This window comes from Suillus fuscotomentosus (genome assembly GCF_016647785.1).
Source record: "Suillus fuscotomentosus strain FC203 chromosome Unknown F5891scaffold_19, whole genome shotgun sequence".
NCBI lineage: Eukaryota > Fungi > Basidiomycota > Agaricomycetes > Boletales > Suillaceae > Suillus > Suillus fuscotomentosus.
Genome location: NW_024539531.1, coordinates 587,014 through 606,188, shown reverse-complemented (window position 1 = coordinate 606,188; position 19,175 = coordinate 587,014). Strand labels below are relative to the sequence as shown.

Here is a 19,175-nt window from a genome sequence, read left to right as displayed (position 1 = left end):
CTGCAGGCATCAACAATTCTCTTCTTTGTAATGACAGAACCCTTGCTCGAATCACCGGCCTCTCGTCCTAACCCCTCACTCTTCGCTTCATCATTTGAACCTGCACTGACCCTGCTAGTGCAACGACAAAGTCAAGAAGTTAGCATCATTCTCGCCGATACTCGCAGATCAAATTAATCTTTAGTGAAGCTGGTATTGCAAGTCATATCATGTCCGCGGCAGGCACGACCGGCCAAAATGAATGAGGCAGTGGACACCAGGTCGCAAAATGAAACGGTTGTTCTTTCAAGACTAGCAGCACGCAAATAGCATGAGTGGAGAAATTTGTATTTCTGAATTGCAAAGAGTGGAGTGCTGCTAGAGTCGGTTCAAGTGAGTGATTATGCGAGAGAACTCACTATCATGAACTACTATACTATACTGAAGACTGAACCAGATGGAGGTGCGCGCCCGCGGCTGTTTTCGTCGATTGGAGACTGCATTGCATCCTTTGCATGTTCTCTAATAAAATTTCTGGGTATACATACGCAGAACAAGCATCGATCGGACTTCAAACCCAGTGAAAATCGACAAGAATGAGGTAGATATGTGTAGATATAGATCGAAAAAAAATATGAGGGAATGAAATTTTTCGTTATGTTTCGACCTCTTTAGGAAAGTGGGACTTTTCGAGACGAAAAACGATAGAGACCGAAACGAGCTTCGATACGATTTTAGTTGGCTTTAGATGGGTTTTAGATGCAAACATGTGCTGAAAATGTTCCAATGAGATGAGATGAATAGGTATCTAATGCCATTGAATGATGTATCTATAGGTATTGCTATGGTTAGGTAGTGGTATCGCTGCGCCCGCGCCCGCCCGCCTCCGCCATCCCGCCATCCCGTGCCCGCCATCCCACCTCGTATCCATCCGCTACTCCTTGTCTGCATCATCGCCGGCGCCGTTCCTTTCGGTTGGTCCAACCGAACCGATCTATAAGGCAAATCATTGTTAGTATGAAGACACTCGTGGATATCGTGAATACCACACACCTGTAGAGCCGCGTATACCTTCAATAATAGTGCTAGTCAGTAGATAAATGACATCAATACTAAAACGACATACCTCTTTGTCAGTCTTCGATAGACCGTTCCAGTAGGTTGCAAAGACACTTGCCGGGGTGATGCGTGTCGCGGGATTTCGTTCTCAGTGCAGGGTGAGGCAGGTGGCATAATCTACAATGATTAGGTTCTTTGCATTTTGCACAAAGTTAAAGTTTTACCGTCTCGAATTTCTTAGATTCTATCTATCTCATTCTGTATTAGACGTCTATTGCTACCTATCTACCTCATTCTTGTCGATTTTCACTGGGCTTCAAAGTTTATCACGGCAAATCGGCGAATTAAACCATAACCTATCGTCCACCATACTTTCGCGCTTGCGCATGCATAGAATTGAACTCGTATGCTGTACAATTGTGTTGGCAATATATATATGTTGCTTTATCTGTAAGCACTGGAATTCAGGAGTAACCATTTAGTAGACGGATTCAAAGACAGCGGGAGAACTCGCATATCACGGACTATACCCATTAATTGGATTCAATTGAACACTTCATTTCCGTCAACCGGTCCTCATTCCATGGCTTCTTTCTCGCGTTCCAGTAGTGCAAATGCAGCGTCAATCTCGTCAAGTGATATGGATTCAGGACCCGCAATATCATCAATGTTCTGAGTCTGAGGTGCGAGTGGTGGTGCCCACGCAAAATTGGCTTCTCGATGTTGATGCCTGGCTGGGCATTGGTGTGCATGTGTGCATGACGTCAACGAATTGGCTTGCCATTAACGACGGCCTTCTGGTGACTGTGGTAGCAAAGATTTGCTCAAATCTTGGCCAGTGCTTCAAACGTGTCTACCGAGAGATTGCAGCACTTCGGAGACTGAGTGCTACCCACAGAGGTTATATGCTTTGAGGTCGTCGACGAGCAGTTTAGCCTTTTGCTCTCCCCATCGCCATTGTTTAGCGACGGCGAGTGCAGTTCCAACCATGAACTCGAATGGTGTGATCCCCTGTAGTTTGGCATTCTGCCAGGATTCTGCCCACAGAATTCTGCCATCTGCCAGGCAGAACCGGTTTGGCAGAACCAGTTGGCAGAATGGGGGACTTCTGCCCACAGCACTAAACACGCTCCTGCAGGTTCTACCAGAATTTCTGCCATCGAGACAGCCACAACAATTCTGCCTGATCGATCAGAATCATGCTCATGAGTATATGCACGATATAAAAGCTGGCTGTCGTCCCATAGCGCTCCCCGATATCATTCGAGAATCCCCTCACAGGATTCTTCATCGCCGCCTCGCAGCATCATCTAGCACAGAAAATGCGTTTCTCGTTCCTCGCCGTTGCTACTTCTTTGACAGCGGCTATGATTGTCAGTGCCGCATGTGGCCTGCAAGATGCAGGCTGCAAAACAGATAAAAATTGCTGCCCGCACTATATATGTATCAGTCCACCTGATGTGAGTATGAGCAGGTCGCTGTGCAACCATGATTCAACCACATGACTCACCTGCACGCCTTAGAGACCAAAGATCTGCGCGTACCATCCAAAATGAGCCGGGGGCCCGAGTGGTACATCGCGACAGTGAGCCATGTTTCTGCTTTCGCTTTGGTATCATGGTTGATGGAGCAATATCTAGTTCAGAGTCAATCAGTGTAGTTGTTTGTGGAGAAATCTTCGTGCTGCTCGAGCAATGTAGATGTTTGAAGTTATCTGAAAATGATCGACTGTGCCTAGTCTTTCTCGTGGTCCACTAAGCTCGAGTTTGAGAAGCTGTCGAAACGAGCGATCATTGCCGTTGATGATTGATATCTGGAGGCTGTATGAAGATGGAACATACTGCGCTGATATTTTCTCGAATCTGTTTGTCTGACGTCGGCCTCGAATAGCTCGTGGATCTATATCTCTGCGACTCGCCAGAGTCAATCCATCGAGCGCTGCAACGGCTCTTGATCTGGAAAGTCTGCAACTCATCGTCTGCCATCAGGGTTGGGATGTCATCAGAACTCAATCAACACATCTCCAAGAACTTGTCCCAGTGCAACGATTGGATCTAGGGAGAAGAGAGTTGTGACGGTGATATAAAAGGCGAGTAAGATAGAGTCGCCTTAGGACTAGTAGTGCCAAGGGTGCCTGGTGGGTGTTGGTTTCTTGGGCCTTGGTCAGGGTGCCGCTCGGTACTAAGCCAAGAAGCGATCCGCGTAAGCCTTACCAAGGCCTCGTCAGTGACACGGCCTTGGGTCAGCTTACGTCTCAATAAGCGAAGCTAGCCAGAAGTGCAAACTGAGTACGAAGATAAATCTAGTGAAGCTGGTAGTGCAACAGCCATGTCACGTCCGCGGCAGGCACAACTGGCAGAAGTCAGGCAGTTCACAGGACGAAATAATTGTTCTTTAAATTGATGCAAATGGCGAGATGGAGTAATTTGGATTTCCGGATCGCACTGTCGCAAAGAGTGAAGCTCTGCGAAGACAAATATGAGCGGGAGAACTCACATATCATGTGACTATACATCAAGTCCTTCTATGTGGCTTGCCGAAGCACAAGTAAAATTTCTGCATAACTTAAACTATGGCAAAAAAAACGGTTGGCAAGATGATCTACTAGTACCAACCACTAATTAAGCATGCGCCCAATCCGCGATAGTAGATACCGAGTTCACTTACAAAGTGACAGTAAGTACTACTAGTACATGAGGACCGTGGGAATATACAAAAACTTTGGCTAGCCTCGATCATCGACTTGGTCGAAATACTCATTTTCATAGCCTTACACCTCCAAAATGTCGACCAGCGGGCTGAAGGCGATTGCTCCTGTGCCCACCGCGGCAGATTTCTTGGACATCGTCTTGTCCAAGACTCAGCGGAAGACACCTACAGTGAGTCGTTTGAGGATATCATCTAGGGCAATCTAATCATCTTAATGCTCCAGGTAATCCACAAAAACTTCAAGATCAGCCGTATCCGTAATTTTTACATGCGCAAAGTCAAGTTCACGCAAGACACTTTCGATGAAAAACTGGGAGCCATATTGTCAGAGTTCCCCCTCCTCGACGTGAGTCTGATCATACTCTTCTGGGGGAGTCAAAACTCACAAACCTGAGGCAGGACTTGCACCCTTTCCTGGCGTCACTCATGAATGTATTGTATGACAAGAATCACTACAAACTTGCTCTAGGCCAACTTCGCACTTGTCGACATCTCATTGACCAGGTTGCAAAAGATTACGTCCGGCTTCTTAAGTTCGGCGACAGTTTATACCGCTGCAAGCAACTTAAAAGGGCAGCGCTGGGTCGCATGGCCACTATCATGCGCAGACAGAAAGATCCCCTTGCCTACCTCGAGCAAGTTCGCCAACACATTTCCCGTCTTCCTGCCATCGACCCTAACACCCGGACCCTACTCATTTGCGGCTACCCAAATGTTGGGAAGTCATCATTTATCAACAAGGTCACACGCGCGGACGTTGACGTCCAGCCATATGCTTTTACAACCAAGTCCCTTTTTATTGGCCATCTAGATTACAAGTACCTGAGGTGGCAGGTAATCGATACCCCTGGGATTTTAGATCACCCACTGGAGGAGATGAACACGATTGAAATGCAGAGTATTACGGCTCTTGCACACCTCAAGAGCTGCGTGTTGTATTTTATGGACCTAAGTGAACAGTGTGGTTACACTGTGGAAGCTCAAGTGCGTATTGCAACATACATTTTGCGTCTGGACCACGTGCCAATTTTTACCCGCAGTGTAAACTGTTCCACTCTATCAAGCCTCTATTTAATGGCAAGCCGACGATGCTTGTCATCAACAAAATCGACGTGACTCGCCTTGAGGATCTTACGCCTGAAAATCGCGCCCTTGTTCAAGAAATTATTGACACTGAGAATGTCCAATGCATCCAGGTGTCATGTTATTCTGATGAGGGGGTCATGGATCTCAAGAACAAGGCATGCGACGCCCTCCTAGCACACCGCGTCGACTCGAAACTCAAGGGCACCAAAATTAACTCTGTGATCAACCGTATACATGTGGCACAGCCGAAAGCTCGGGACGACGTTGTCCGTGCACCTTGCATACCGGATGTTATCAAAGAGCGAAAGAAGTACGATAGGGATGATCCCGACAGGAAGAAACTTTTGCGAGACACGGAGTTAGAAGAGGGTGGTCCTGGTGTTTTCAACATCAACATTAAGCGTAAGCTCCCGTCCGTATATTTCACGTACCTCCTGACGCGTCATGCAGAGGATTACATTCTTGCAAATCCTGAGTGGAAGATGGACATTATGCCTGAAATCATGAACGGCAAAAACGTTGCTGACTTCATCGACCCCGATATCGCCGAAAAACTCGAGGCCCTTGAGCGTGAGGAAGAGAAACTCGAGGCCGAGGGCTTCTACGACAGCGACGAGGATATCTTTGACTCCGAAGACGAATGTGAAGCAGTCGAAGCCAAAAAAGCTCTTGGGCACAAAATACATTCACAGAACGTCAAGAAAGCCATGAAGAACCAGTCACGCTTGCCACGCACAGCGGGCCTTCGCACGCTGTCTGAACTCACTACTGAACTCAAGAAAGCAGGTTATGATCCAAGCAGCATAGAGGCGAGAGCTGGGATAATAGCCAAAGCTCAAGGCGCCAAGCGGAAACGTGCTGAAGCAGACATGGATGTTGATATGGAGGATGGTGACGGTGACGGTGACGCAAGTGAGGGTGAAGAAGGTGACTGGATGGATGTTGATGGCGAGGAGCAGACGCCGAATAAGCGAGTAAAGAGTAACTCGGGTTCCGTTATCGCCAAGCACCCGCGAGCCCCGAAATCAAATCGCCAATTTGCTGGTATGCGTGATCAGCAGGTTTGTTTTATCTTTATCTGGACGTATAACTCTCTGATATTCTTTATTTAGCAAGCCTCCAAGGCCGTCAAGCTACGGAACCTCGGACAGCGTGAGCGCAACCGGCTGGCTAAAGCTGGAGAGGCTGATCGTGTTATCCAAACTAAAATGGTTTGTGATCATGAAAACATCTTCACTTTGTTGTTGTTAATCACTTCCTCAGCCAAAACATCTTTTCGCTGGCAAACGGAAAGCCGGAAAAACGAACAGACGTTAGCCTGTTCGTATTGTATGCTCATGTATTATTTTTGTCGTATATCATGCAATCTATTCCATTCTATAGTACAACTTGAACTTTGTCCTGCAGACAAACCAAAAAGTTCAACGATGAAAGAAAGAAAGGAATCTAGACCATACTAGAAGGTATATAAGTATGTATGTACAATGATTTGTGCGCAAATCACAATATCAACGTTTGAAGTTCGTCGATCGTTCTGGAATATGTCGTACGTGTATCACTTTAAGGGACGTCCTGCAACGTTTCCTTGGTTAGTCATCAAGTAAGGTATAATATAATGGGGTGTGGAGGTAGAGGGGGAGGGTTTCGCAATAACGGAGGGTGTAGCTCAGATCGATAAAGCAGGTCCACATTTAGTCCCAATCAATGGTAATTCCGCCGGGGCCAGGAGCAGCGAGACCAATACCCCTGTCAGATTCACGTTTCAGCCATTTGAGAGCACGCTTATCATCCTTGAGGAGTGGTTCGAGTCTTTCTAGGCATTTCTTATTGTGATCCTGCGATAACGGGTACGTTAGATAACCGAAGGCTCCGCAGGTGGAGGATCACTGATCGCTTACTTTCAACCATTGCTTTTCTTCCTTGGTAAGCATACTTTCTTTGACCATCCGCGTCTGGATCGGAACACACGTAAGGCGTTCAAACCCAAGCCACACGTCGCCGTTGAATTCGCCTTTCGTCTGGTGACCAATATCGTAAGATGCCATCGCGGTGTGGTGAAACAGAATCAACGAACCTTAACTCTGCGAATAGCCAACGCAGATTCAATGCGCATTCCCCACCGGCCTTCCAGATCTATAATTCACACCATGATGAGTCACGACGGAGAAATTTCGGTTTGCAACTCACAGAAACCAGGCTCGTTTGTTATGACATGTCCAGGAACAAGAGCAACGTTGCTAGAAAACCCGTGTGGGCCTTCATGAACGTTTAAGAACGAGCCAAAACCGTGGCCAGTGCCGTGCTATGTCCAAGACCACGTATCAGGTGATGGTCAAGTATACGTCAAGGAAGCAACATACCATGTAATTGAGTCCGTCCTTCCATAGTGCACGTCGAGCAAGAACATCAAGTTGGGAGCCGGTGGTTCCCTCCGGGAATACTGCGCTATCGATGGCAATCTGAGATTACAACGTGAGGAAGTGTGGGGGACTGATATGACCGTCAGTGACGTACGTGACCCTGCAAAACGCGAGTGTAGGCTTCCGATTGGTCTACTGATGGCCTTCCAAAATGAATTGTACGTGTTGTGTCACAGGTGCCATCACGGTATTGACCTCCAGAATCACTGGGGTAAACGAGGTTAATGGTCACGAGCTTTGATGGGACTCGATGCTCACTTAAGGTAAGGGGTATCTCGATCAATCATCCGGGCGCCAGATTTCGTGGGCGAATAGTGGGGAAGAGCTGAAAGATCCGAAATATTAGCGATATAAATTACCATGCTATGGAAGCTGCCTACCCGCGTTAGGCCCGCTTGCAGAGATATTCTCGTATGCGAGACCCCAATAGTGCTTATTTTGCCTCCTGTACTCTGTGAGACGCCATGCTGCTTCATACTCCGTAATGTCGTATCCTTGTTGGATCTTGTGCTCTAACCATGCAAGCCATTTAACCTAAGCGAGAGAGCATGAGATGAGGATCAGAACAGTCAATCAAAGATACACACATATGCAATACCATCGCGAAGGTAGGCGCGCCTCAAGCCTTCAAGTTCTACTTCATTCTTGACAGCCTTGATGTTGTCAATGAAGGATGGTGTGACGGCAGTATAACGGAAATGCGTCAGCATCAAGGAGATCGCGTAGGAAGTTTCTGTAGAGATAAGAACTTTCCCCTCGCCCCATTCTCGCCGACGGAGGAAAGCCCAAATGTCGTTATATTCCTTCCGCTCGACGTTGAGGGCACGTAGGTGATCCTCCACTTCATCAGTAAGCTTGGCCGGATCCAAGAATAGGACCGCCCTATCAAGAGAAATGAACAGGTAGGCATAGAACAGGGGATTGAAAGGGATATCGGAGCCACGTAAGTTAAGAAGCCAAGCTAGGAGCGATCTCTGTAAATCTCCTTAAGAGATATCGGTGGAAATTGAACGCACCAATTGAAGATAAAGAACTAATCAATGTGCCGATATGCATCTGGGCAGGAGTCGGAGTTGCTTTGGAGTACGAAGGAACAGCCGGAGGTTGTGCCTGAATCCAAGCGCGAACCTCTGCGATTTTTGTGCTAGCTTCTCTGCCCGTAAATTCGAGAGATTGAATAAAAACGGGTTCCTTGGACCGCAAGGGCTTGTCTTTCCAAACCATGTCAATGAAATTCTGGGGAGGATAGACGAGCTTCGAGTTCTTGTGGTTGAGTTGTGTGTTGAATAAGGTAGCCTTCTCATGTGAGATCATGCGCGCATCTATACCAATCTTCGAATCCTTGACACGATCCTGATATAACATAACTCTATAAGGAAAAGTCGTGGAATTAAGCTGATGACACGCACAACCAACCAATCAATCCAATCTTTAGGGCCATCTACGGCCCCACCAGGTATCAAGTGCCAGTTTGAGTCAAGTTCATCGCGAGCTTGCAACCAGTAGCGCGAGTCGGTCACTAAGTAAGCGGCCGTCTTTGAAATGATAGCTTGGCCCGCACTTCCGGTAAACCTGACAATCACGTCAGATCCGAAGTAGAACAGCCAAGATCCCAACTCACCCAGAGATCCATGCCCTACGTTTATCACTCGCTGCGACATACTCGGACTGATGGGGGTCCTCACTGGGCACAACGCTGAAGTAGAAATGTGAGCCTGGAGAAACGTAGATATGGGCTTTGCTCACTAGTAATCAAGTTTCTCTTTGGCCATCAACTTCCTGATCTCTTCCAATCTTTCTGCCGTGTCTACCTTCTCCTTGATGAATTCGACGTCATTTATCTTGCGTTCATAAGCAGACCCAACAAGCGTGCTCCCAGAGTCATTCGAGTAGAAAGGTGGGCGTTTGCTGCCGCTGGACCTGGAGGAAGTACGAGTAGGTGATTTGTAAAGCGGAGGTCTTTCCGAATCGACAGAGGGCGATCGTTCCAACATATCTCTTTCCCTCTCCTTGGCTTTTCCCAATCCCCACCCATATCCCCACTTCGTGGATTTCTTCGAATCGACCCTCGTCAGACCAGACTTGCTGTCACTGCGAGAGAGCGGGGAGAGCTTGATGCGGCTGTCGTCAGCAAGTGTAGGGAGGTCGTAAACTTCTGAATCCGAATCAAAAGATAGTTTCTCCACGTCTGATGCGAGGGTCCGCGTGGTGGAGTAAGACCCAGAGCGGACGAGCTTATTTGGGGAGCCGGTAGAATTACGCGATCGCTTCGAACGATTGGAATGGTTGTCAGACTTCTGAGACAAACGATTGGAATGGTTGTCGGACTTCTGAGACGAACGATGGGAATTATTGTCGGACTTCTCAGAACGGTTGGAGCGGTTTTCGGACCTCTGAGACGATGCATAAGATTTTTCCGAGTCTGTGCGAACCATGAGAGGGCTGGATTCGCGAGTTCGTGAACGATTCGTGAAAGGAAAGCACATGGGCGGTGGAGGCGGCGGAGGAGGAGGCGGCATGATAGATGGCGGATGATGGAAGTAAGAAGCAAAGAGCCCGTGCTGGTAATGTTTAATGAGCTCAGAATGTACTCACACGAGGCTGGCCGGTGATTATCACCAAGGGTGCCATGGCATGCGTTACATTGAAAAGAGGAAGTATGTAAGTAATGAGGTATCCCGTGGGAGAAAGCGTGACTAAGCACGCTGAATTGGGGTTACTAGAAAACACGGAAACGATCTCGGTCACCGGCCCTTGCCAGTCAATCATTTGTGGTGTGACACAGTGAAAGACCACGAGGCCAGTTCCGTGGGGGATTGAATCGACATCACGGCTGCAGAGAAGAATCAGTAGAAAAGGGTTCTAAATGGGCTTTGTCCAGCCATACCACTGACGCATGGCAACAGCCAGTCCTGGGATCGATCCCGCGGTGCAAATGCCACGCACCGCAGTTCGTCACGCCTCAAAAACATGAAACGGCTTGCCCATCCTGCTTCGGTCCGTATTTGACTTGTGCCTGACCCTAGTACTAACCTACATGAGTAGGGTTGCGGGACCCATGATCGGGGTTTTGATTGGTTATTCTAGATCCGAGATGGTCACAAACTTGAAGATCATGAGGATACCGTTATATCAACAACGGGTCGAAACGCAATAGGCCACGTCAAGCTTGAGACAGCTCCTAATACATCCGATAAGAAAGGCATCATCGGGTAGGTACAGTTTCAATATATGGAAACATGCAGAGCCTTCGTCGAAGAGCACGCGTCGATGCACTGTCGAGCACAAAAATATTTGCGTCAGAATAGCGCATGACGCTAGAATTGATCTCACTGCACGGTACTGTCCAGCTTCAATTGGCGTGTGTGGTTCTAGACACACATAATTCCGCAATGAAGATCACCTCTCCTACGCCACCATTGCTCCAGCTACCGAATGACCTAAAGAAAGCTAGAACTTCGTAAAAACCACCTACCACAAACACATGGCTGGCGCCTGGCGCCTGATACAAATTCGTTGCAGACAAGAGAATGGAACAGAAGGAAATTTCAGCTGTTCATTATCCAGATCTGGGACTCCTGAGAGGGTTGTGCATGCCCTAGAGTGCCAGAATGGTCGAGAACCATTAACTTGGAAATGGAGGGAGGAGTAAAATGTCCTGCCGAATCACGAATGGTACCATCTCATTGGATTTGACAGAGTGTTCCTTCAAGACTCCAACCTGCTCCAACCATTCGAGTTCACGCAGGTTCACGCAGACAAGCTAGGTATTAGGACGAGGCAATGCCATTGACAGGTGCTTCGCAGTAAGCATGGCACGATGGGAGTCTGAACAAGAGATTAGTGGGATGAAAACGCACATTAATGCTGTATTATAGGGACAGCGGCTTTCAAATCGTTGTTAAATGAGTTCACAGTAAAGTTGTTCGTCCGGTGCCAACAGGATGATGTCGGGCAACCTCAGGCTAAGCGTCGAGCAGCTATTATCTAATTACATAAACAATTATGTGACAAGCTTATCATGAAATCTTTTTGTGTACATACACATTTCATCCCATATACACAATCATGGATATATTTTATTTCCCTCGGATCTTCAGTACTCAGTGCTCATACTCGTTCCGCGGGACAGCGCTTACAGTTAGCTAAATTTTCAGGCGGACTTGAGGCCCGATTAGTGAGGTTCCGACTGCGTTGGTCTGACTATTAGGGCCGAAACTTGTTGAATGGGTTCGCAGTGGAATACCAATGTTCGTGTAGAACCTATTTCCTTGCAGATCATGTAAGTTTGTTGTTGGCACGAGACTTCGAAAATGCTTCTGGATGTTCACAGCGGAAATGAGGCTCTCACCATTCCTGAAATTGCAGGTGCCAATTTACCGAGTCGCTGCACTACTACGTGACGGTCGAACACCACTGTGCAATTTCATGATACACCGACGAATGCGAAAGTTTGGGGTTATTCCTGTTGTATTGCGTCTTGATGGGACTGGTATCAACTTTGTTACGGTTTGTTATGTTGCAAAGTATGTATAACTTTATCTGTCTTTTTTTCCAAACGATCCTACCGAAGCTCTGGGTTTGACTTGAACGTGGTAGGATTCGTTTTTGTCATTAATCCTAATCAGCTGCACATAAACCTACCGCCAGCATAAAGCCCCAAATGTTTCCAGGACTTAAGATTATATATCAAGTCACTCCTTCGATCATTTCGTATCGTCGTCGCTCAACGAACAACAAGTTTTGATTCTCTTATCATCATTAAAGGGATCCCACCTACACTCAGCTTCTCTATTCGAGAGCGTGGTTCAGGAACACTCATATGCTCCTCACGGAGACACGATGAGGGAAGAAGGACTCGGTGTCGGACCAGTATCATGCAAGTTTTTAAACAGCTGACTGATACTCTGTTAGCTTACCCCCTACAGCTTTATGATGTCCTTTGTATATGGTTATGATGGCATACCTTGAGTCATTCGCAAACCTAACCTAGCTTATAGGCGCTATGATGAGTACGTGACTGTGGTTTTCAAGATGACATTCTAAACACGGAACAGACAGTGGAATCAAAATACTAGATTATTCTAGTGGTTGGAAGGTGTATCTACTTTTTCATGTTGGTCAAACTATGCTCATGTACCGGCAAGCTCAGATTTCTTGCTATCATTCAACCAAGTGGTGGTCTCCGAGGCTGGCAAACTGTAGTGCTACCTCAGAACATCGGCGCCCCCTTGAGTTAGGTCACCATTTCTTATTTATTTTTGATGTAAGTTTGATGATTTATGCCACTGTGATCCAGACTGCCTTGTGGTGCAGATGTTCATTGGAGTCTGGTAGGCAAGCATTCCTGAGGCGTTTGTACAGTTTCTTTGGTCAGTTTCGGTCGAACATTCGCAGCTACCGCAGCCCCATTCCTTATCGCCAAGATATTTTTCCTGCCGAGCCAAAAGTACCAACATTCTGCCCACTGACAACCATCATCCTACCCACCATCTTCATTCCTGCCTTTCAAATTGCTCGCCACCCTTCACGTCATCTGCCATATCAGCTAACGGACTTGCGTGTCATAAAACATTTCCGATGATGGTGGCTAGTACCTTGACGGTGGTTGGTCGTGATGATGAAGGTCAACAGACAGACCTTTAACCATTCCCACCAGCCACCCCAGATGTGAGCGCCAGAGTGGCGCAGAAATTGCGCAGACTTTACGCAGACTGGCCATTTCTCACATGACCTCTATTTTTTTGTCTCTTCTGCCACCGCGGAGACCGCCCATATCGGGCACAGCAGCCGGGCACACGGCAGGCCACACCTTCAAGCGGAGTATGAAAGTTACTGTGTCCGCCACTGTTTCTCACGCTTGCTCACTGTCTGCAACAGCACCAAGGATTTACTTCTGGGAGCTTTTTGGGTGCGATGGAGTAACACAGTGAGCTCGCTGCTATGTCATACATCTATCTCTGCCAGTTCTTGTGATGTTTGCTGGCTTCCCCAACGATGACATCATCCAGCTTCAGCCGCACACTGTCAGCATCCCCCAATATACTTCCCCCTCGATAACCAAGGGCGTCTCTGAAATGGCTGGTCTAAGTGCAATTATGTGCATACTTTGGTTGGCCCAAACTCTGGCATTTACCAATAACCGACTGATGTTGCTATATCACGATTCATCGAAGCATGAACATGCAGCATTACAACGGGATGTTATGCGGCGGTTGCGAGCGCGTTAGCGAGGCTGATTGGCATGGCCGTTTTCGAAACTGGGTCGTTGTCGAGTCTGCCTCCGTCTACTATCGGTCTACTATGTTCTCAACTTGAAGGTCACTGCGTCTAGCTCTTGGGTGCATCAATCGTCATGATCATCATTTGTTCGGTTCTGGGTTCAGGTCCTTGTTGTACCGGAACAGAACCATTCCCAGACCGAATTGATGGTTTAGTTCAGGGTTATGCTTGTTGGGAGAACCTGGCCAGACCCGTCCATCTCTACAGCCGAGTTGCTTCCATTTTCCAAGAGAATTCACAAGGAGGTTCGAGCGGTCGATGCTTAAGGGTACGTACTGGCCGATATTAATCAAACACCTTTCCATATGTAGTCTGGCAGTACTTCTGGGGCAACCTCAGCTGATATCGATCAGGGAATGAGGCTGCGGCCATTTGACACAGGTATCCTTCGCAAACACTCGTGACTCGACTAGAGGCAGAACTAGAGTCCCCCTCTGTTCAGATACTGATGACTATGATCTACTTGGGAAGGGGCCATGCTTTGGCATAGGAAAGTTTAGTATGCAACTTACAAAGCAGCTAGCTGGGTAAATTCTGTCGAGGCGGCCTCCACGGTAGTATCGCGCAATTACTTAAGTTCACATTGGAGCGTCGTAGTTCGTGAGTACATATAAGGAAGCATAACAGCCATCGCACTCGAGCATTATTCAATTGACTTGATCGTCAAATCTGAGTGCGTTAGTCCCAGCTAAAATTTATTTCTAAATGTGATTGATTGCATTTCACCTCGTGGATATTCTGATGGAAATCGGCGCTCTGACTGCACGACTGGAGTCGACTTACCACGACTGTACTAGTACATTAGATGCACTGAGCATTACCTGACGGCAGCCTACAGCAAGTTTTGCATGTAATGGTTCTTAATTACGGTGCTCCAGCTTTTAGGGTTCAAATCATGCGGCTATACTCCCCGGGAGTATTTGGTAGCATAAGTAACATCATTTCGCTCTGCTTCCACTGTGGAAAATTTCTGCAAAGTGTTCTGTACTGTTTTGCTCGGGAACTATTGATGCCTCTGGGCGATCAGCTTCCGTGCACAGCATTGGAAAATGGGCCATAAAATCATCTATATCTTCAAATATATTTGTACATTATCCGAGTCGTTGGTGGTATATACTTCCCACCCTACAAAAGTCAGTACTTTCACAAAATACTCATCATGAATATCATTCTCTCTCTAATACTCACGAGGTCGAACGACCACAACGGAAGCGGAATTGAGCGAGATAGTTGAAACTGAAAGTGCAGATTCTGCAGAAGTCACGCAAAAATGTCGGCTGCGTCGCTGGCAGGCGGTGGCATCGCAGCTGGTAACGCAGTCATTCCTTTCACTTGTGAGTAGTACATAGGGGCTGATGAAATCTGGAACTGACAAGTTTTCAAAATCTGTTTTGCACATCTGGTGAGTGGTCTGTTTCTCTGGTGTGTTGACCTACTCACGTTTATACAGGCAATGTCCATTCATATTTCTAACTGACGCGTCTTCATCCTAGCTGAAATCAAGTAATATTAAATTGCGTTTCTACCTCTCCTTGCGTCGTGAGTCATGTGAACTTCTGGAGTGAGACTCATCGTGAATTATTCTACAAGATATCGCATCGAAAATTTCCCGTATCTCCTCCATGCCAAGGGTCATATGGTAACCAACTTCCTGACGAGACTGTCTGATATTCAACTAGTATGATTCACTTCCTCTTTTCCGGTTTATCTGTTCAAATTGGCATAGCAGGACGAACCTATCTTAATGTTGCGAGACGCGCTTTGAGGCTCTTGAGGTAGTGGAGGGCATACACGAAAGAGCGATCGGCGATATAATCGAATCTCTCAGTGAGTCGTGGTACAAAGAAAAGACCCGGAAGTGATGTCTCAAACTTACTTCTAATCTGGAATTGAGGGATTGATTGGCACATGGATTGCAACATATTCAGGGCCCCACGCTGTGCAGCTCTACTACCCCTGCAGAAGCAGATATGGCCCCACCTCACCCCACTTACTTAAGAGGTTCTCGTTACGGAGGATGAATCCCATTAAAGTGTTTTGTTGAGTCAATTCTACCAGTCCTTCAAGTCAGTCTCTTCGGCCTGATGGCCTTTTCAACGCTGGAGAGCCAGTAGTACGCCCTGCCTCACTTCAAATCTTATCACATTGACAAAATGTCCGCAGGCTGCTCGCGAAGCATCAATAAGCCTAAATTCACATCAAATTTACTAATATGTATAGGCCAAATGCGCCTCGGATGCTGATTGTTACTATTCATGACGGATGTACCTGTGACTCCCACTAACACTGCACGAACGGAACAATTTTGGTTCTCAAATTCAGATATTTCTTGACATGTTTCTCAGGTGAGGCTCAGTTTTTAAATTCCCGAGTAGATCTAGAAAATCTCAAAACCATCCGCTATTTCCTGGCTGGTGAATCGGAAAACTAATGGTCATGGCAAGGGGATCAACTGTTTTACCCTTTGGCATGGCGGAGCTGCCTCGTGTCCGAGTCGCAGTTGCGATGGAATGGATGGAGAAAGAAAGTGATCACGCGATCGCGTGCCATCAGCCAACTACGCTACTGATGTGGTTACGGTACGTACTGAACGTTCCGATCCTCACTAACTTACATAGTAAATTTTCAGATAGATTTCGTTTCTCTGTACTTACTAGTAGTAAGTACGCCGTCACGCTTACGTAGAACACAACTCAATATTAATAGATGACATGGACACCTTGTGCTTAGGTCATCGCCTTTGGCAGGGCCACTCAAGCTGTGAATCCCCAATAGTACTAGTACATTGAGTAATTTAGGGAGTGACTTCTGCCTTGAGACATCTAGCTTCCGGAGCGTTTTCAGTTTGATGAATGATGAATGATTATGTTGCAGGAGGTTAGTAATGCATACAGGTATCAGGCACGGAATTATTATTTGATTCCGGGCCCGGCCAGCGGTGGCAATCTGGGCCAGAAATATCCTTGCCAGCGGTCAGTAGGAGCACTTGACGCTCGTGATCTCTAACTTGTCGTCTTTCCCTCTCTCACTCGTGGGTTGTGAGTCATATTTGATGTCATGGTTCTCATTCCGTCTCGATCTCAGGTCCAGCACCAGGTAAGCACTCATTGATTTATGAACGGAAGCATTTTGACAACATCATCCCATGAACGCTGTACTACTTGCTACTTATCAGGTTCTCTCCGTAGGTATCTATTGTCAGTTTCTGGCTGCGAGGCTGAAATATCCAATATAGTCCCGTGCCACCAACGCCAGTGATAGCTCAGATGACTCAAACTGGAGTCCTATGCAGATAACAACCCCCATAATTGTTGGCGTTGCACTCGTTCTGATCTTTGCTGCATACATCATATGGCACAGATGGTCGGACCATTTCAAATATCATCTTCGCCGGGTTCGAGATGCATCCACCTCGAGAATTTCCCAAGTCTTCACGCCTCAATACCGTCGTCGAGTACAGCATGCCAGCGTACCCGTTACGCTGGATGAGTCCATGGCCACTCCACGTCACATACGAAGATATCATCCGACGTATACTCGATCGGATTCAACCGATTCAGAAACCCCACTAAGAGACTCCATCGAATTCTCTTTCCCACCCCACGAATATCATTTCGAACCTTTGCGCAAACCAACACATGAGAAGTCTCAGCGACCTGGGAGGCGATTATGGCGATGGTGGCGTCTTTTTGGTGTGGGTCCTCGAGAGGTCAAGCCAAAAGTTCCAAGCCGTCGCTGGGTGGTGGAGGGTCCTGATGAGAATAGTTCTGTGGGGCATGGGGATGGATCGCTCAGCAGCCCAAGCGCTGCAACGAGACCGAGATGGACGAGCGGTCTCGCACCGGTGCATGAACGGACGAGTGATGACGAGCTTGATCGAGGAATCTATGAAGGGGTCATCCAAATTGGAGATCCTGATTCCTCCTCTACACACTCAGTGACACCAATGGCTCCAGAATACCCCCAAGGTGTTACAGCATCTGTGCCATCTGGGTCGGTTCCTTCATCGGCCAGAACGGCAGCACCGGAATACAGTGCAGCCGGAGGTCCGTATTCGCCATCTAATCCGCGGACCATGACAACCGCACCAACACCTCATATTCAACAAAGTTCCTATACCCCGGTAAGTCCTGAAATTTGATTATCGTGTGTGTATTCTCACTGACTTGTATCACCCAGGGACATACCCACTCAAACTCACCCGCCCCTCCGATGTACAGTTCGATTTCACATAGCAGAAATGCGTCCGTTGAGAGTTTTGTACATCCCTCCAACCCTGACCTAACGTTACTCTATCCATGGTCCGTGCGCGCCATGGGACGGACTCTCCCGCATATATACCAGCATGAACGACAAATGTCGACGGAGAGCATGCTTGCGAACTCGGCCCCCATGGTACCACAGAGCATGTACTAATCAATCTCGGTTCTTCGATGTTTGAGAGGATGAATAGACGCCAGCGGAACTGTACCCTAAAAATGAAGTTTGTCAAGACTGATAAATGTTTTTGTATTCATTACCCCTCGTAGCACCATGACTGCCCCCTGCTTCTCGCATTTCGATGGTGTCCTTTGGCCCGTGCCGCGCCCTTCAACACAGTCACGACTCCTTCACGTTCGTCCGTTTGCATATTTTTATAGTATCTTGTTGTTTCGTGTCTTTGGCACTGAGACAAGGACTCGTTCATCTCTGGTTGTATTTTTCGTAGCCATCTGGTGTACTAGTATCGTTGTACGTACTAGCGCGATTCTGAAGCCCCGGCAACTAATCAAATGTAGTTCTGTTATCATTGCTGCGGGATCTATTGCAAATTTTTCCGCTTCGTATGGTTATTTGAACTCAAAGCAGCCGAACTAGTGGAGCCGAAGCACATGCTTTTCGAGAGGGCCGTCGGGCAGGTGACCTCTTGGCTTTTTTCCAAGTACAATTATCTCTTACGAGTACCTTTTTGCCATTGGCTTCTGGTCAGCTGCGCGAAGTTTACGAACGTTGCCCGTGGGCCGTGTAGCCTCACGGGACGTCGGCGCCTCAAGTTACCAGGGAGCTGCGCATTGTGCAAACAATCAAAGTTGAAATTTTGAAATCTCGCGGAACAGAACGATCAACTTGGAAGATGTACCCCACATTCCCGAGTCCATGATATGTCACTACGTTGTATCCAATACCAGCTTTCCCCCAATAGATGATGAGCGGTGTGTTAGTATGACCCGGTGCCATAAATACATACGAGCTAGGGGTTCCCTAGAGAACGCCGCTGGCGCCGCGGCAGAATTTGTCCTTTGATTTAAGTTTGAAGACAGTACTAGTAGACTAATAGTAGTATCTTTACTTTCCGACACCAAGATCAATTGAAAGAGGAAGTTTTTACGGCGATGACTCCGCGAAACCCGCTATTGCCGGGAATTCAAGGGGTAAACGTTCACGAGTCTTTTGAGTCCGCTGATGAATGTGTCTTTACAGTATGGTACACCACAATTTGCGCTCATACTCGTAACGGGGTTTCATGACAGATACCCCTCAACCTGTAGGAAGTTCCGATAGTGGAATGTTGTATTTCTGGTGGGTCCGCATACTGCGTCATCAATTTCTACTTTGGTCCGAGCCTCATCGGATTAGATAGCAATATTAGTGATGCCGCAG

General features: G+C 47.4%; 4 protein-coding genes across 4 annotated transcripts; 3 read left to right on the top strand and 1 right to left on the bottom strand.

The window, feature by feature from the left end:
• Window positions 1–3,763: 3,763 nt before the first annotated feature.
• Window positions 3,764–6,188, top strand: F5891DRAFT_1026958 (P-loop containing nucleoside triphosphate hydrolase protein). The gene is made up of 7 exons (XM_041361429.1): window positions 3,764–3,917; window positions 3,971–4,093; window positions 4,147–4,731; window positions 4,788–5,235; window positions 5,284–5,894; window positions 5,946–6,044; window positions 6,097–6,188. The coding sequence occupies exons 1-7, from the start codon at window positions 3,822–3,824 to the stop codon at window positions 6,148–6,150; spliced, it is 2,016 nt and encodes a 671-aa protein (XP_041227600.1). The 5' UTR covers window positions 3,764–3,821; the 3' UTR covers window positions 6,151–6,188.
• A 336-nt stretch (window positions 6,189–6,524) lies between these two features.
• On the bottom strand, window positions 6,525–9,772 carry F5891DRAFT_1187055 (Creatinase aminopeptidase; the record flags this gene model as incomplete). Its single annotated transcript, XM_041366777.1, has 13 exons — window positions 6,525–6,668; window positions 6,732–6,851; window positions 6,908–6,966; window positions 7,021–7,135; window positions 7,194–7,292; window positions 7,348–7,459; window positions 7,512–7,578; window positions 7,634–7,787; window positions 7,841–8,214; window positions 8,270–8,606; window positions 8,663–8,825; window positions 8,875–8,949; window positions 9,000–9,772. The coding sequence occupies 13 exons, from the start codon at window positions 9,770–9,772 to the stop codon at window positions 6,525–6,527; spliced, it is 2,592 nt and encodes an 863-aa protein (XP_041227599.1).
• A 2,497-nt stretch (window positions 9,773–12,269) lies between these two features.
• Window positions 12,270–13,145, top strand: F5891DRAFT_1026948 (uncharacterized protein). Its single transcript, XM_041361428.1, has one exon. It carries the CDS (start codon window positions 12,382–12,384, stop codon window positions 12,835–12,837), a length of 456 nt encoding a protein of 151 aa, XP_041227598.1. The 5' UTR covers window positions 12,270–12,381; the 3' UTR covers window positions 12,838–13,145.
• A 3,205-nt stretch (window positions 13,146–16,350) lies between these two features.
• F5891DRAFT_1026942 (uncharacterized protein) lies at window positions 16,351–18,324 on the top strand. Its single transcript, XM_041361427.1, has 4 exons — window positions 16,351–16,631; window positions 16,711–16,719; window positions 16,771–17,658; window positions 17,715–18,324. The coding sequence occupies exons 1-4, from the start codon at window positions 16,593–16,595 to the stop codon at window positions 17,949–17,951; spliced, it is 1,173 nt and encodes a 390-aa protein (XP_041227597.1). The 5' UTR covers window positions 16,351–16,592; the 3' UTR covers window positions 17,952–18,324.
• Window positions 18,325–19,175: the final 851 nt, after the last annotated feature.

What these genes read in the sequence shown, in the direction of transcription:
- F5891DRAFT_1026942 (XM_041361427.1), top strand. Translation starts at nt 16,593, where the DNA reads ATGGTTCTCATTCCGTCTCGATCTCAGGTCCAGCACCAG. An exon ending in AACAAAGTTCCTATACCCCG is followed by an intron (nt 17,659 to 17,714) that starts GTAAGTCCTGAA and finishes TGTATCACCCAG; the next exon opens with GGACATACCCACTCAAACTC.
- F5891DRAFT_1026958 (XM_041361429.1), top strand. Translation starts at nt 3,822, where the DNA reads ATGTCGACCAGCGGGCTGAAGGCGATTGCTCCTGTGCCCACCGCGGCA. An exon ending in CAGAGTTCCCCCTCCTCGAC is followed by an intron (nt 4,094 to 4,146) that starts GTGAGTCTGATC and finishes AACCTGAGGCAG; the next exon opens with GACTTGCACCCTTTCCTGGC. An exon ending in GTTACACTGTGGAAGCTCAA is followed by an intron (nt 4,732 to 4,787) that starts GTGCGTATTGCA and finishes TTTTACCCGCAG; the next exon opens with TGTAAACTGTTCCACTCTAT.
- F5891DRAFT_1026948 (XM_041361428.1), top strand. Translation starts at nt 12,382, where the DNA reads ATGCTCATGTACCGGCAAGCTCAGATTTCTTGCTATCATTCAACCAAG.